General features: G+C 36.5%; 1 protein-coding gene across 2 annotated transcripts in view; it reads left to right on the forward strand.

The window, feature by feature from the left end:
* WDR33 (WD repeat domain 33) overlaps positions 1–15,294 on the forward strand; it is a 131,578-nt gene that overhangs the window by 21,630 nt on the left and 94,654 nt on the right. For both annotated transcript variants that reach the window (XM_006876200.1, XM_006876201.1), the window contains exons 4-6: positions 7,637–7,732; positions 7,895–8,046; positions 9,722–9,819. In XM_006876200.1, the coding sequence (XP_006876262.1) occupies positions 7,637–7,732; positions 7,895–8,046; positions 9,722–9,819 (346 nt within the window). The remainder of the gene's footprint in view (positions 1–7,636; positions 7,733–7,894; positions 8,047–9,721; positions 9,820–15,294) is intronic.

Genomic DNA, 15,294 nt, shown 5'->3' on the forward strand with positions numbered 1-15,294 from the left:
TTACGGGAGTAGAAAGCCTCATCTTTCTCCCGCGGAGCGGCTGGTAGTTTCGAACCGCTGACCTTAAGGTTCGCAGCCCGATGCGTAACCACTACACTACCAGAGCTCCTTGGTAGTGTGGTTATACCAATGTTTTATTCAGCACTCCTTTTAGGAATTCTCTTTTGTCTGTAGCTTTCTGCTACATTGAACAGTTCTGCAATTAGCTTCCTTATACATGCGTTGCGTGTTCTGGGGCTTTATTTTTATGGTTATATTTCCAGAGGTGAAAATTCTGAGCCATAGAGAATGTAACTATAATTTTAATTCATGTTGCTAGATAGTTATCCCAAAAAGATTGTAACAATTCTCTTTTCCACCTGGAACAGCAAGAACATCATTTTCCAATATTTTGATCTTAATTCTTTTTGCAAGACTAATTAAACCTCATGGTTACTTTTAATTTTGACTTCCCAAACTACTAATGTGACGCTGTAGGAAAAGCAGTGGAATGCTATCTGCAAGGTTGGCACTCTACACCACCTGCAAGAGAGTGATGAAGCTTTCTGCTACCATAACGTTTTATAGCTTTGGAAATCCTACATAGGATCACTGTAAGTTAAAATCAATGCGATGACATTGGGTTCGGTAGTTTTGGTTTTAACTACTATTGAATTTAAATGTCTTTCCATAAGGCCGTCTGATTTTGCTCCTTTGCAAGTTGTTTTTAATTTGGGTTGTATTATGTGCCTTTTTAGTCAAGACCACAGTTGGTTATCAAGTTATAAGTCTTCAGAAGAAAATTGTGGATAACAGAGGCATAAACCAAATTACAATTATTAAGAAATGGAGACTGTGCTTTGTGTCTACAGATTGCTTGCATGTGATGTTGACTGGGTTGGGATTGGCTGTGTGGTGCTGAACTGCTACACAAGGTTAGTGATTCAAACCCACTAGAGTCACTATGAGTGGGAACCACAACTGGCTGGCAATTAACAACAACAAACAATGCTGCTATAACAGAAATGCCACAAGTTGTTGGCTTTAACAAATAGACTTTCTCACAGTGAAGGAGGTTAGATTTCTGAATTCAGAGTATCAGCTCTAGGGGAAGGCTTTCTTCTCTGTGGGTTCCTGGTGGGGGAAGGTCCTTGTCTCTTTAACAAAAGCCTGGCGTCTTTTGGCCACATTCATGCATCTTGACATCAAACTTCAGTTGGGCCTGTGAGGTTTTCGTCCCAGGGACCCTGAGTCCAAGGACATGTTCCCCTCCTCCTTCTTCTTTATTTTGTACTGCTTCTTTCTTATGTTATCTCTTGTAAGATAAAGGTGATATAGGCCACACCCTAGGGACATTTCTCCTTATTTAGGATCAGAGATATGATGTGACAGACCAGGCATTGCATTCCACCCTAATTACTGTACCACTTAATGATCTTGGGCTGCTGTTGTATCTTTATATAACTGCCAAATCACAGAGAATCAGTTAAATCCATGAAGTGATCCATATTGGATATGAAAACAAAGAAATTAGGAGACTTATTGTTGTGGCACTGTGGGTTAATGCGTCCCACTGCAGAGTTGTTTGAACTGCAAGGTTGGTGGTTCAAGCTCACCAGTGGCTCCTTGGAAACCCTGTATAGAGTTGCTATGGGTTGGATTCGATTCAATGGTGCTTAACAACAACATTCTTAATAATGATGATCTATAGGTGAGCAATAAAATGCCAGATTATTAAATATGTATCAAATAAGTCCCCATTATATATTTTGTTCTTATTAGAGTTTCCAACTGTCAAACTTTTTGTTTTAGAAAATAGGGTGATTGTACCAACATTTTGTATATTTGAATCTTTTAAGGTAATATCCACCGCTCACTTGTTTATTGTACGTTGGTGGCTTATTTGTTGCTGTGATAATAGAAGTTATGCCACTGGTATTTTAAATATCAGCAGGGTCACACTTGGTGGCCAGGTTTCAGCAGAGCTTCTAGAGTAAGACAGACTAGGAAGAAGGAGATGTGGGCCACTTCTGAAAGGTTAGCCACTGAAAACCTTATGAATAGCAGTGGAACATTGTCTGATATAGTGCCAGAAGAAGAGCCACTCAGACTGGAAGTCATTCAAAATATGACTGGGGAAGAGCCCGCTCAGACTGGAAGTCATTCAAAATATGACTGGGGAAGAGCTGCCTTCTTAAAGTACAGTTGACCTTAATGACATGAATGGAGCAACTTACATTTCAGAACTTACATTTGTTGATGAGAAGAAACAGCTGCATTTTGAATTGTGATCATTGAAAGTTGTTAAAATGAAATGGAACATGTAAAGATCCATACTTGCTGGGAATGACAAAAAGGAATGACATTGCTTTCATTGTCAAAAGCATTTCAAGATCTTGAAGTACAGTGCTGTCTGTGACATAATAATGTACATGTGCTTACAGAAAGACATGCTGATATGACACTTATTCAAATTCACCAACCAGTAAAGCCAATGATTAAGAAATTAAAGAATTCTACCAGTTTTTTCAAGGAGCTCTGGTAGCATAGTGGTTATGAACCGGGCTGCGAACCGCAAGGTCAGCAGTTCGAAACTACCAGCTATTCCGTGGGAGAAAGATGAGGCTTTCTGCTCCCGTTAAGATTTACAGCCTCGGAAACCCTGTACAGGGTCGCTATGAGTCGGAACCGACTCCAGGGCACATAACAACAACAACAAACTAGTTTTTTCAGTCTTAAATTGTTTGGATCTGCAGTCAAGGTAGATTGATAATTATTGGTGATTGGTATGCAAAAGTTGGAAACAAAGAGTAAGGATCAGTTATTGGAAAATAAGGCTTTGGTGACACCAGTGATGCTGGAGATCACATGATAAAATTTTTCAAGACTATTGACTTACTCATTGCAAATACGTTTTTTCCAACAGCATAACAGTAACTGTACACAGGAATCAAATGGTTTCATTTATTAAGAAAACGTTTCCTTAACTCTTTGCAGCATTGGTCAAATGCAATATTTGTCCTTCTGTGATTGACTAATTTCACTTTATACAATGTCCTTCAGGTTTATTGTGAGGTGTTTTGCAGATTCTTAACATTCATATTCTTAAATGATTTGTAGTATTTCCACTGTGTGTGTGTGTTTACAAAAGTTTGTTTGACCATTCTTCTGTTGAGCATTTATGCTGTCTCCATCTTTTTGATGTGTCTGTTGTTAACAGCATTTTGAAGGATTCTATTTTCTTACTATGTGGTGGGTTTTTTTTTGTTTGTTTGTTTTTTTTTTGTGTGTGTGTGTGTGGTACTACTGATTCTTTATTCACAGTTTTCTTCGCTGAGCTCATTTTTGTGTGTTTTCTTTTCATTTTCATTTCTGTTGTGTAAATGTTTGAGAAATCTTTCTGATACTCCTCTCATTTATGTGATATGAAGGTCTAGTCATTCTCTTTGAAGTTACTCTGATTTATTTATTTAATTTTCACCATTGAAACAGACTGTTTTATCTTCAGCTCTACTTGACTTTCTTGCCATTTGCAAGTTCTGTATCTACTCTATTCCCTCTTTTTTGCTTTGTAGTTGATGTCATTGTAAACTGATACCTCCAGTTTCCTATTTTTCTGGTGTTGTGCTGTGTGATCAGCACTGGACTGCACAGCAGTTCAAACTTAAAGTTGGTTTTGATATTACAAATTCCTTTACTTTCTGTTTTTCTGGAAATGTCCTAATTTCACTGTCGTATTTGAGGGGCAGCTTTACTGGGTATATGCTTGTTGGTTGGTATTTTTTTCTTTCAGAGTTTTATATATGCCATCCCATTGCCTTTTTGCCTGCATTTCTGAGAAATCAGAGCTTAGTCTTACTGATTCTCCTTTTGTAGGCAACCTTTTATTTTTCCGGAGCTACTCTGGTAGCGTAGTGGTTATGAGTCGGGCTGCGAACTTTAAGGTCAGCAGTTCAAAACTACCAGCTGTTCCGTGGGAGATAGATGAGGCTTTCTGCTCCCGTAAAGATTTACAGCCTTGGAAACCCTGTGCAGGGTCACTATGAGTCAGAACCGACTCCACGGCACATAACAACAACACTCAGGAGAAAACGCCATCAAGACAAGGAGGTCATGAGGTGGGTATCAGAGGGACGTGACAGCAGTGTTCCTGGCCTTAAACACAATCCTATCTGCCTCCGTGTTATTTATGTACAGGGAACTCAGTCTGGAGGTAGTTTGTGGAGGCCCTTGATGGAACTGGTTTCAGTGTCAGGACCACAGAGCAATTCGGGCAGGGTGACTGGCTGGTTAAATCTGAGGGTGCTCTACATCTGGAGCCAAGCTCGCCTGACTCCAGACAAAAATAGTGTAGTCATCATGCTTCATACTGGCATGGATCCCAACCATATGGCTCCAAACTTCTGAGACTTGCCTCTGTGCTGGGGATGGATGAAGGTGGGAGCAGCCCAGGTTTAATCCTCTTACTGGTTTATCATTATCAGTTCACATCATGAACTGCCAAACCACTGTGTTATTGCCTTTCCAAACTTTCAGGTGTTTTGTGATGGACACATGTGAGTCCATGTTAACACTCATGCAAAATCTGTACTTACACCAAGCGGTATTTGTAAGAACAGAACAAGGGTGTATTGAGTAATTTAAAATCAGCAAAGATGTGTTTCAAGGTTGTATCTTCTGGCCATATGTTTAATCTGTATGATGAGCAGATAATCTGAGACACTGGATTATTTGAAGTAGAACATGGCATCAGTTTAGGAAGACTCATTAGCAACCTGTGATAGGCAGATGACACAACCTGGCTTATTGGAAGTGAAGAGAACTTGAAGTATTTACTGATAAAATAAATCTAGCAGTACAACCTTCAGTATGATTTGCACCACAATGTAAAGAAAGCAAAAATCCATACATATAGACCAATAAATAACATCATGATAAATACAGAAAGGATTGAAGTTGTCAAAGACAATTTTTCTTGGCTCCACAATCAACACTCATGGAAGCAACATTCAAGAAATCAACCAATGTCAAATCTGTATAAAACTTTTCTAAAGTGTTAGAGAGCAAAGGTGTCAGTCACTTTGAGGATTAAAGTATGCCCGACCTAGTCATGATATTTTCAATTGCATGTGAAAGTTGCACAATGAATAAGGAAGAAGCATTGATACATTTGAATTATGGTGTGTGTTGGCAAAAAATATTGAGTATACTATAGATTTCCTGAAGAATGAACAAATCTGTTTTGGAAGAATTAACCACTGGCTAGCTTCTTGTAAGCTACAATGGGGAGACTTCATCTTTCATACTTTGGATGTCTTGCAGAAGGACATCATGCTTGGTAAGGTGGAAGGCCAGGGTTAAAATAGAATACTTGCCTGGGACTTGCCTCGACACGGATGTTTGGTTCACGAGGTGGGGATATCTGGCAGCGATAGGGATCAAAAGAGGAGACACAAAGACGCAAAGAGAGAGACAAAGAGACACCCCAAAACCAGAGTGGATACATTACTGGCGTCCAGCAGATCAAGCGTGGTGAACATAATAGCCATGAGGGCAGTAAGATCCCGCATAGCAAACATCTTAGCTATGCGGGCAGTAAGTTCCCTTTGCTAGCTGGTCATCCACACATGCCTAGTCAGCCATACAACACGCCCTCCAAGCTGTAATGCACACCTGGGTCGGTCCACGCCCCAGTTTTATTTAGGAGAGGAGCTTTACACCAAGCTGGGAGGGACTAAGACAAGGTACAGCTACATACGTAATTTTCCAGACATTCAGGCAACTTTACATCGTAATTCGCAGGTTTGAATCCCAGGTCCGCAACTTGGTTTCTCAGGCTCAATTAACGTATCTATAGCACCTGAGCTCAGTTGGGGGAAGGTGAGAAGGAAGGTCAAAAGGCTTGGGAGGAGTCCCGCTGTGTTGGCTTCCTGAGCCAGGTTTTCAGGGGCCTAGTTGAATGGCCTGCACCTGGGAGAGATTAGGGAGGAAGTCTCGGCTTCTAGGAAAGGTTCTTACATTTATCTGTGGATATCAAGGCTTTATGTATGAAATTAATAATAAACATAACAACAATAAGATGAAAGACAGTTTGCTATGTCTGCTAAGTTGCTAGAGTTTGTTCCTCAGAGCCATCGGCCTGTATGGTCTGCAACACTTGGGCCCGTAGGGCCTCGAACTCCTGACCGGGTCTGCACAGTCTGCAACAAAGACTCAATAAGATGGATGGCATATTGATAACAAGAATGGGCTAAAACATTACAACAGTCATAAGGATGGTGAAGAATCAGACAGTGATTCATTCTGTTGTACATAGGATAACCATGATTTGGTACTTAAGATTACCTACCAACAGCAAGAATAATGTGTTTACGTCTTCTAAGGAAAATGTGCCATCCTTCATACCTACTGTCATCACATCTATTTTGATTCACAGTGCTCTGTAAGACAGAATAGAACTGCTTTGTAGAGTTTGCAAGATTTTAAAGCTTTTTCTAGAGCAGATAGCACCATCTTTTTTTCTGCATTGCATCTGGAAGAAAGAAGCTCAATGCTTAATTAAATACACCATCAGGGTTCCTTTCAGTCCATCATAAGAACTAGAAAATAAAAGTAAACAATGCTTTTTGTCTTACTTTTTTTTTGGTGTTTTTGTTTTAAATTGATCAAGATGTTGGTCACAGATTCCTTTAGCATGTAAATTAATGGATTTAAAATATGGTATAGTATTAATTAGTCATAACTTTACTGTAATAAATTGTCTGGGAGTAGATCAGCAGAAGATTTGTCACTGTTTAGTACTGTGAATGGAGGAGAGTTTTACTTTGATGTCTTTGATTTGCTTCTTTGTTACTCCTCTTTTTTTTCCCATAAAATACTATAACCTTTTTGTGTGTATTGGTCTGCTAGTTAGAAGACCCTGAGTATTTCATTCAGTCTTGGATGTTTCTTTGTGACTTAGATTAGTTTACTCAATGCTTTGACCTGCTTATCTGGGTCGTGCAAATGTCTGAATGTGTGACTAGTAACTGAAAAGTTGGCAGTTTCAGTTTACCTAGTGGCACCTTAAAAATCAAGTGTGGTGAACTACTTCTGAAAGGTCACAACCATTGAAAGACTTACGCACTGTTATACTATGAAACATTTGGATTTGTCATAAGTCAGGCTGGACTTGAATGTTGTAACTGTTCTTTATAAATCATGTATCCTAGGAAAATATTTGTTGTTAAGTACCATGCAGTCGGTTCCGACTCACGGTGAGCCCTGCACAGGGTTTCCGAGGCTGCAAATCTTTACGGGAGCAGAAAGCCTCATCTTTTTCCTGTGGAACAGATGGTAGCAGCCTGATTTGTAACCACTATAGCGTATGCTTATTTTGCTTTGAAGTGCTGTATGCCATTCATAAGAGTGTTTAACTTATCCAGGTACTTAAAATGTGTTCTAGTAAGCACACTAAAGTGCTAGAACTTTCTCTGCTCTATGTTAGTATAAGTTCCTTTCTGGCAAAATACTTGCTTATAAGTGTGAGCTGTACTAAAGCAATGCCATTATCTTTTGCTTAATGTTAGTTATTGGATATGTTAGAAGTAAAGACTCTTTCATTAGTTAAGTTTGAGGATTTGTCAGTTGTATAACTTGTCTAATTTTTCTATCTTAGTGGACTCCAGAAGGAAGACGATTGGTAACTGGAGCTTCTAGTGGGGAGTTCACTTTATGGAATGGACTTACTTTCAATTTTGAAACAATATTACAGGTAATAGTAGACATTAACTCATCCTGTGGCACTGTAAAGTATTTGAGATATGTTTTCCTTTATTGACATCACTAAGTAATCGGAGAAAACATTGCTGTTAATTTTTGCCTTGAATTACATATCCTTTGAAGCAATATCTACAGTTACTTTCTGTTTTCACAGGCTCACGATAGCCCAGTTAGGGCTATGACTTGGTCACATAATGACATGTGGATGTTGACAGCAGACCATGGAGGATATGTGAAATACTGGCAGTCGAATATGAACAACGTCAAGATGTTCCAGGCACATAAGGAGGCGATTAGAGAGGCCAGGTTTATACACAATATACCATTTTCTGTAGTCCCTATTGTCCTGGTTAAACTATTCTCTAAGTGTATTTTTGGTGCAGAGATGCATGGGCTCTGTCAGATTTTGGGAATATTTCTGCACCCTATAAACACAATATTTTTCTTTGTTTTCACATATTCACCATTTTGCTGGCACCTTTCTGAAATAGTGTGGTCTTGGTGTCTGCCTTTGCAATATGTTAGAGATGTATTGTGTGCCGCATTTTGCACTGGTTTTCTCTCTTTATTTATGGTCATTAATGTGTATACGTTACTCCTTTTTATTACCTACTGTGTAAGACAAGAATATTTCATTTCCAATAAAGAATTCAGTCTTTAATTGCATAACTAAATAAAATCTAAAGCCTACAGAAAACACCTTCAAAGTTCACACAGAATACAAGAAAAAGGGTTTAAGTGAAGAACTGGTTGTCTTGGTTATGCCACGACTTCAAAAGAAAAATATAGTAGGACTAAAATCCCTCACAGATAACTCTCTGGATGTGGCAAACATTAATGGATTAATCATGGGTTCTTCAAACTTTGAAGCTGTAAGCAGAGTATTGCCAAGAAGACTCTAGGAATTTTCCTCTGATTCACTGTTGATAACACCAGTTATGCAAATGTACTTTACGTGGAGTTTTAATAATTTTCAGTGACTTGTATATTTTACGTATCAGTGAGATATGTAAAGTAAAACTGAAAAAAAAAAAAAAAAGTTTCAAAAGGAAGCCTGAAGAATTGCTGCTGCCTCAGAATAAAGCTTAACAGCATTCTTTAAGGTCATGGTGCCGCTCATGTTGGGAGAAGGTTGCCGTCTTTATAGAAACATCATCACTGCAGTCACTTTTTATGCTTTCAGAATCTTAACAAAGATTGTTGGGTAAACATGTTTGTTTATAGGTATTGCCCTAGTGTCATAGCTTTCACAGTTGGTCCTTAGTCATTGGATTCAGAAGTTCAAGGCAGTTCTTTGAGTTGAGACATGTGATGGTCTTTCACAACAGGGAGGAAAAATGCCTCCCTCCTTTGTAGCAAATTCTTTGCCTTTAAACACAAGTCTGAATATTCCTATTCTAAAATGAACAACATTCATGGGATAGTTTGCCAGGAGTAAGGTGTGAAAGTTTTTCACAGACACATGAGGAAAAACATATGTAGAGATATTTAGCAACCTGTCTTAGAAACCTGCCTGAGTTTTTTCAGCTTTTCATTTCATAAAGAATTGGAGGCAGAAAGTGATAGTAATTTGTGAGCAGTCTTCCTGCGTGATTTCAAAGATTGTTTATATATAGGAATACTATAAAATTGGAATTCATTTAGTTTCATTACTAAAACTTGTTTTAAACACCATTTTCTTCGCTGATTTGACAGGGGAGTAATATACTACGGGAACATGGGTTGCATTGTTACTGATAATACATTTGTAAAGTTCTCTGAATATTGATGATTGAAAACTAAGAAGCAGCTAATCTGTTACTCTAAGGATGAGATGCTTTTGTTAGATGACACCATTCTCTTTCATTGGTTTCTTCACTATTGAATACTTCCCCCTCCTATTTGTAACGCAGCACAGTGTTTTATTTTTCCCTGTCTGAGAAGCACAGATAATCCATTAAATGCTGACTTCTTTCCCCTGCTGTGTGTCTTCATGTAACAGTTTCTCACCCACGGATAATAAATTTGCTACATGCTCTGATGACGGCACTGTTAGAATCTGGGACTTTCTTCGTTGCCATGAGGAAAGAATTCTCCGAGGTACGTGTACTAACAGTACTGATTGGAATACTTAAATAGGGAAGGCATTTGTGGTTAAATCATCACAATACCACAATACTAGCTTATTATCTACATTCAGTTTTTTTGTTCTGTCGATACCATTTCTTTTAAAAAGCCAAATCCCTTTTGCTGATCACTTTCTAAATTTTTGTTTTTTAACTACTAATATACCTTTGAATTCTTATATGTGTAAATTAAATACAAATGTCCTCTCCACACTGATGACCCTTCCTATCCCAATTATGTACTTCATTGTATTCATCTTTGAGTACTATATTCCTTTTTCTGTCTTTTACCCAAGATACCTTTCCCCAACATATGGACACAGTAATGATATTTAAATCACATTTTCCTGGCAATTGTTTTACAACATAACAAAATAGAGGTGTCATTAACTATGTTATTCATGAAAGCAGTTGGTTTTTCATTATAACACCCTTGGATCACATGGCCCACTTGTTGACTAAATTTGGGTGGGTTTGCTTGTTTACTTTTATTGGTTTCAAAATTACAAATTAACCGTTATGAATTGTTCCATGCTACTAAAGAAATTTGTATTTTTATTTGCATTGTCTTCTTTTTTGACTTCATAATGTGGAAAAGTTGGAAGATTACCAGTACAGTACTATTTATATAAATACAAGGGAATTAACTTTGTGTTTTACCTATGCAATACAAACACGAAAACAAAAAACATTTATACTTGTGACTAAATCCCATTAGTTTTGATTTATTAGGCAGGCCATTTTCTTAAGTATATTCCACTCCGTACTCTTGATTTCGATATGCCACAAGAGTAAACTCTTTCTCTTACACAAACTGCAGAATGGGAGAATGAATGCTGCAGATACTGGATGTCAAAAAATTATTTTTCAGAAATTTTCTTTCTGTCTGCAAGTCATTTGTCTTGATTGAACTGGAATTTTTATCCAACTTTTTTCAGCTTTATTTACAACATATAATGTTGTAACTGTATGTAAGTCCATACAAGAAGAGATAGGTTCTTGAGACATTTAGCACATATTTCATGAGAGTTGTTTTTGGTTTTTTAAAATCACATTTGCATAAATATTCCTGCCTTTGCACAGTTTGTATGGGTTTCTGTTTTATCCACAGTATTTTATCACTATCGTTAGCATAAAAGTATAGCACCTATTATGTCGAGCTAATGTATATACTCACTGTGAAAGTCATCTTATTGTATGTACTCCAAAACTAGGAAGAGTATTGAATTCATTTTGTGTGACTTATTTTATAAATGAGCATGATGACCCCCAAAGACTTCAGTGACAAGTTTAAGGTATAACTAGAATCCTTTGACTCTCAGCCTAATGCCACATTCATCTTCCATCTTAACTCTCTTGTTAATACAAGTTTTAATTTTAAACAAAAATAAGATAAAGAACTTTTGCTAGATTGAAAATCCTTAGAAATGTAGTATAGAAACAGGATAGTTTTTTGAAGCCACTATACATTTTAAGTTAAGAAAAAGAAGAAAACCTCCATGATAATGTTTTTCCATCTCAAGTGCCAATAAAAGTGCTCTTGAGTTTTCGTAATCATACTATTTTCAACATTTCAAATTTACAACCTCTTTTTTTACAACATAAAATGTGATTTTTTTTTTCTTTTTAAAGAGAAAGGCTACTGAAATATTTAATTTAACCCGTGTTTCAAGCCAGTACTGTTGATTACATTTGCTTAATGAAATGTCAGTAGGACTTAAACATTATCAGATTTGAATTCTGGTACATTTGTGTAAAGTTGAGTGGATGCTGAATCATTTACCTCTTCTTCCTGTAGTTTAGAAAATATACTAGCATCACATTTATCTCTATTAAATGATAGTTGAATTTTATTTTTTATGTAGGGTTTCTCTTTATTATGGAAAGTCTTAAAGATGCACAAAAGTCATGAACCTCTATGTCTGTCAGGGTTCACATTTTAACTTGTGTCTTTTCTAAAAATATTTACTTTATTTAGGGTCATGTTTTTTATTTGTGTCTAAATGAGTGAGTGGAGCAAACATGAGTAATTAATTATACTACCCAAGCAGTAGTTCTGGTAGCAAATCCTGGTATAGTAGAATAGTAACTATTTAGTAAGGTAATGAATTCCAATTATCCATCTTTTGTTATTTTTCACTTTTGTAAACTTCTCTGAATTTAAGAAGTGATAACTTAAAAAGCAAAAAAAAAAACATTCTTTCTATGATTTTCTAATCTTCCACTTGGTGGGTTGAGGGTAAAGGAATGGCAAATCTCCAGTTTTTCAAGTGATGATGAAGAATTCTTCAAATAAAATTTGATATGAACTTAATTAATTTTGCTACTTAAAGGGAGCAAATTGGAACACACAGGCAAGCAAATTGGCTGTTTCCATTTCTAAAATGTCACTTCCCCTTGTTAAGGGGAAGTGTTCATGCAACTCACTAGCATATGACAAGTAACCCAGATATTCTTACACATTGATAATGTTGTGTTATTAGGTCATCATTTTTGGGATGAAATATTTTAGAATTCTGAGAACATTCTAATTGAAAGAAACCTTTGTGATTGTATGAGTCCAAGTCTTTTATCTGGTACTTTTTTTGTACATTATTCTAGAAAACCATTCTAGCTCTGTAGGAAAAGCATGGGACTGTGAACCACAAGGTCAGTGGTTCAAACCCACCAAGCTGCTCCATGACAGAAAAGTGAGATTTCCTGCTCCCAGAAAGATTTACAGTCTGGGGAACCATATAAAGGGCTGCTGTGAGTCAAAACGGACTTGGTAGCATTTAAAAACAATAACAACAGCAACAACTACAGTCTTGTACCTACATTTTCAACTATATAGGTTTTACAACCTCTCCATGATTTCATTTTCCAATTTTATACGCTCAACTTTTCTGAAAATTATATCAGAAATCTGTTTTCCTATAACTTGTCCTGCCTTCTGGAATATCATATGTTAAAATAGTTGTACTGCCTTCTTCAAGGAGCTCTGGTAGCATAGTGGTTATGAGTCGGGCTGCCAACCTCAAGGTCAGCAGTTTGAAACTACCAGCAGTTCCGTGGGAGAAAGATAAGGCGTTCTGCTCCTGTAAAGATTTACAGCCTCGGAAATCCTGTGCAGGGTCACTATGAGTTGGAACCGACTCCATGGTACTTAACAACAATTGCCTTCTTCATGACAGCCTTCTTGGAGACAGCTATAATGGTGTGGTGCTGTGGGTTAATGTGCCAGACTGCAAAGCCCTTTGAACTGCAAGGTTGGTAGTTCAAGCTCACCAGCTGCTCCTTGGAAACCCTATACAAGGTCGCTATGGGTCGGAACCGACTCAACAGCACTTAACAACAACAACAACAAATAATGTCTTAGCAACCTAATCTTTCAGCTCTTAAGCATACAGGGCCCTTATGCGTGGCACAAGCCATTATTCCGTATTTTTGACTGCAGAATTTATAGTTATTTTTAAGTATTTTTTTTGAGATTGTTTTTATGCATCTTGGAAAACGAAATAACTTAAGAGGATAAATAGTATTTTTGAGAATTAATTTAAAACTGACTTAGCTCTTATAAGGAGATTTGCTATTCAAAGAATTAGGTGTTAATTCACAGGTAGAAAACATTAGGAAAATGAATATACTGCAGCATTAAGAAATATATAAATGTTCACTTATGGAATCACATAAATTACCATAATTTGTATGCATTTATCATTTTTTGATGGTATGAATTACAGCATGGACTGGGATTAAAGTATTTTAAGCGAGGTTTTTAAAAAAAATGTATATAATGATTTGAGTGATACTTTACAGAGCAAATTGATTTTACATTCAGCAGTTCATACACATTTAGTTTTGAGACATTATACATTAAAATGAAGTTTGTGAAGACAGCCTTATAAAGTTTAGGTGTTCCAGAAACTCTGCTGCTTTTAATTGGAAATAATTTCAGTTTTAAAACTAAAATTAGTAACTTTGGAATTGGTGCTTTATGATAATGGACTTCATTTAATTATACGTGTTTTATAAAGCACTCTACTTAGTTCTGTCTGTTCCCTCCAAGACAAAACACTCAACGTCCATTCAAATAGTGTATAGCAGAGTAATATTTCTCACTCACTAATATTTTATATTTTAATCCTAAGGGACTTCAAGAACATCTCAATCATCTAGACAACCATGTGGACTCATTTTATATATGAATATTTTTTTTTCTCTCTTGCTAGATCCTTATTTTGAAGAAAAAGTTTATATAAGACTCTTTTCAATGTGCTGTTTTACAAAGACTAGCTCATATTACACTTAGTAATTTTCCTATGCATATACTTAATTTAGGTGTATTATAAGAGAGAAAAAGACTAAACTACTATGTTGCTTGAAAAAAATTAATGGAGTAAGGTCCTCAAATACTCATTTTTCATGTCACACATTTTTATACAAATTGTTTTTTGATGTTTTTACTGTACTTTGTTCCTTCTACTTCCATTCTTATTTAAAATATTGTACATAATGTGTAAGAAATTGATTGTCAGTAAATTTGAGACTTCCATAAGTGATGGCAGAGCTGTTTGCTAGTACTGTTATTTTAATGTTATAATTAAGAGTGAAGAACAGTTCCAAGACACTTGAATATAAATATAACTTGCTTTTTTGGTAATACCAAATCCTTATAATTAATAACTTTGGTAATTTAGGCAGTTATATTCAGAAAAATTCTTTACATCTTTGCATTTATTAATATTCTATAGTTGCTTGTTCTCAACAGGAATTCTTTATAATTTGCTTATACTATTGGTTTTATATTATGTTAATATTAAATGTGCATTCAGCTGCAGCGCAATCTTTTCTAAAGTTATAATTCTGAGCTTTGTAAAGGGTTAATGAAATTAAATATAAATTATGTGTTTGACTCTTTCCATCTACATTTTTAGTCAGTCTGCTGCTGTGCTGTAGGATAAGCACTGGATTGCAAGGTTGGTGTGAGTTGCAAGGTCGGCTGTTCAAATTCAGCAGCCACTCCTAGGCAACCCCCTATGCAAGGTTGCTATGAGTTAGAACTGACTCGATACTTAACAACAATAGAACATTTATTGAAGTATATGATTAAAATATAGCTATCTTCCAAAATAAAATCAATGTTATCTGACAATGAGGGAAGTAAAATACCAAGTAGTGTTTTTCAAAGCTACCCTCACCCTTTATGCACTTTTTTATGAATCACTAAATACCTTTTTTTCCCTCAACGATTTTTATTGTGGATGGAGTGAAAGTTTACTGGACAGGTAATCAATTTTACATTCAAGAAATCATACACCGTGTTTCATTACAGTGATTATAATCCCCTCCATGTACCATCAGTTAATGCTGTTGTTGTTGTTGTCAGGTGCCATCGAGTCGGAACCGACTCATAGCGACCCCATGCACAGCAGAACGAAACAATGTTCGATCCTGGGCCAACCTCACT

This window comes from Chrysochloris asiatica, unplaced genomic scaffold, assembly GCF_000296735.1.
Source record: "Chrysochloris asiatica unplaced genomic scaffold, ChrAsi1.0 scaffold00363, whole genome shotgun sequence".
NCBI classification, from domain to species: Eukaryota; Metazoa; Chordata; class Mammalia; order Afrosoricida; family Chrysochloridae; genus Chrysochloris; species Chrysochloris asiatica.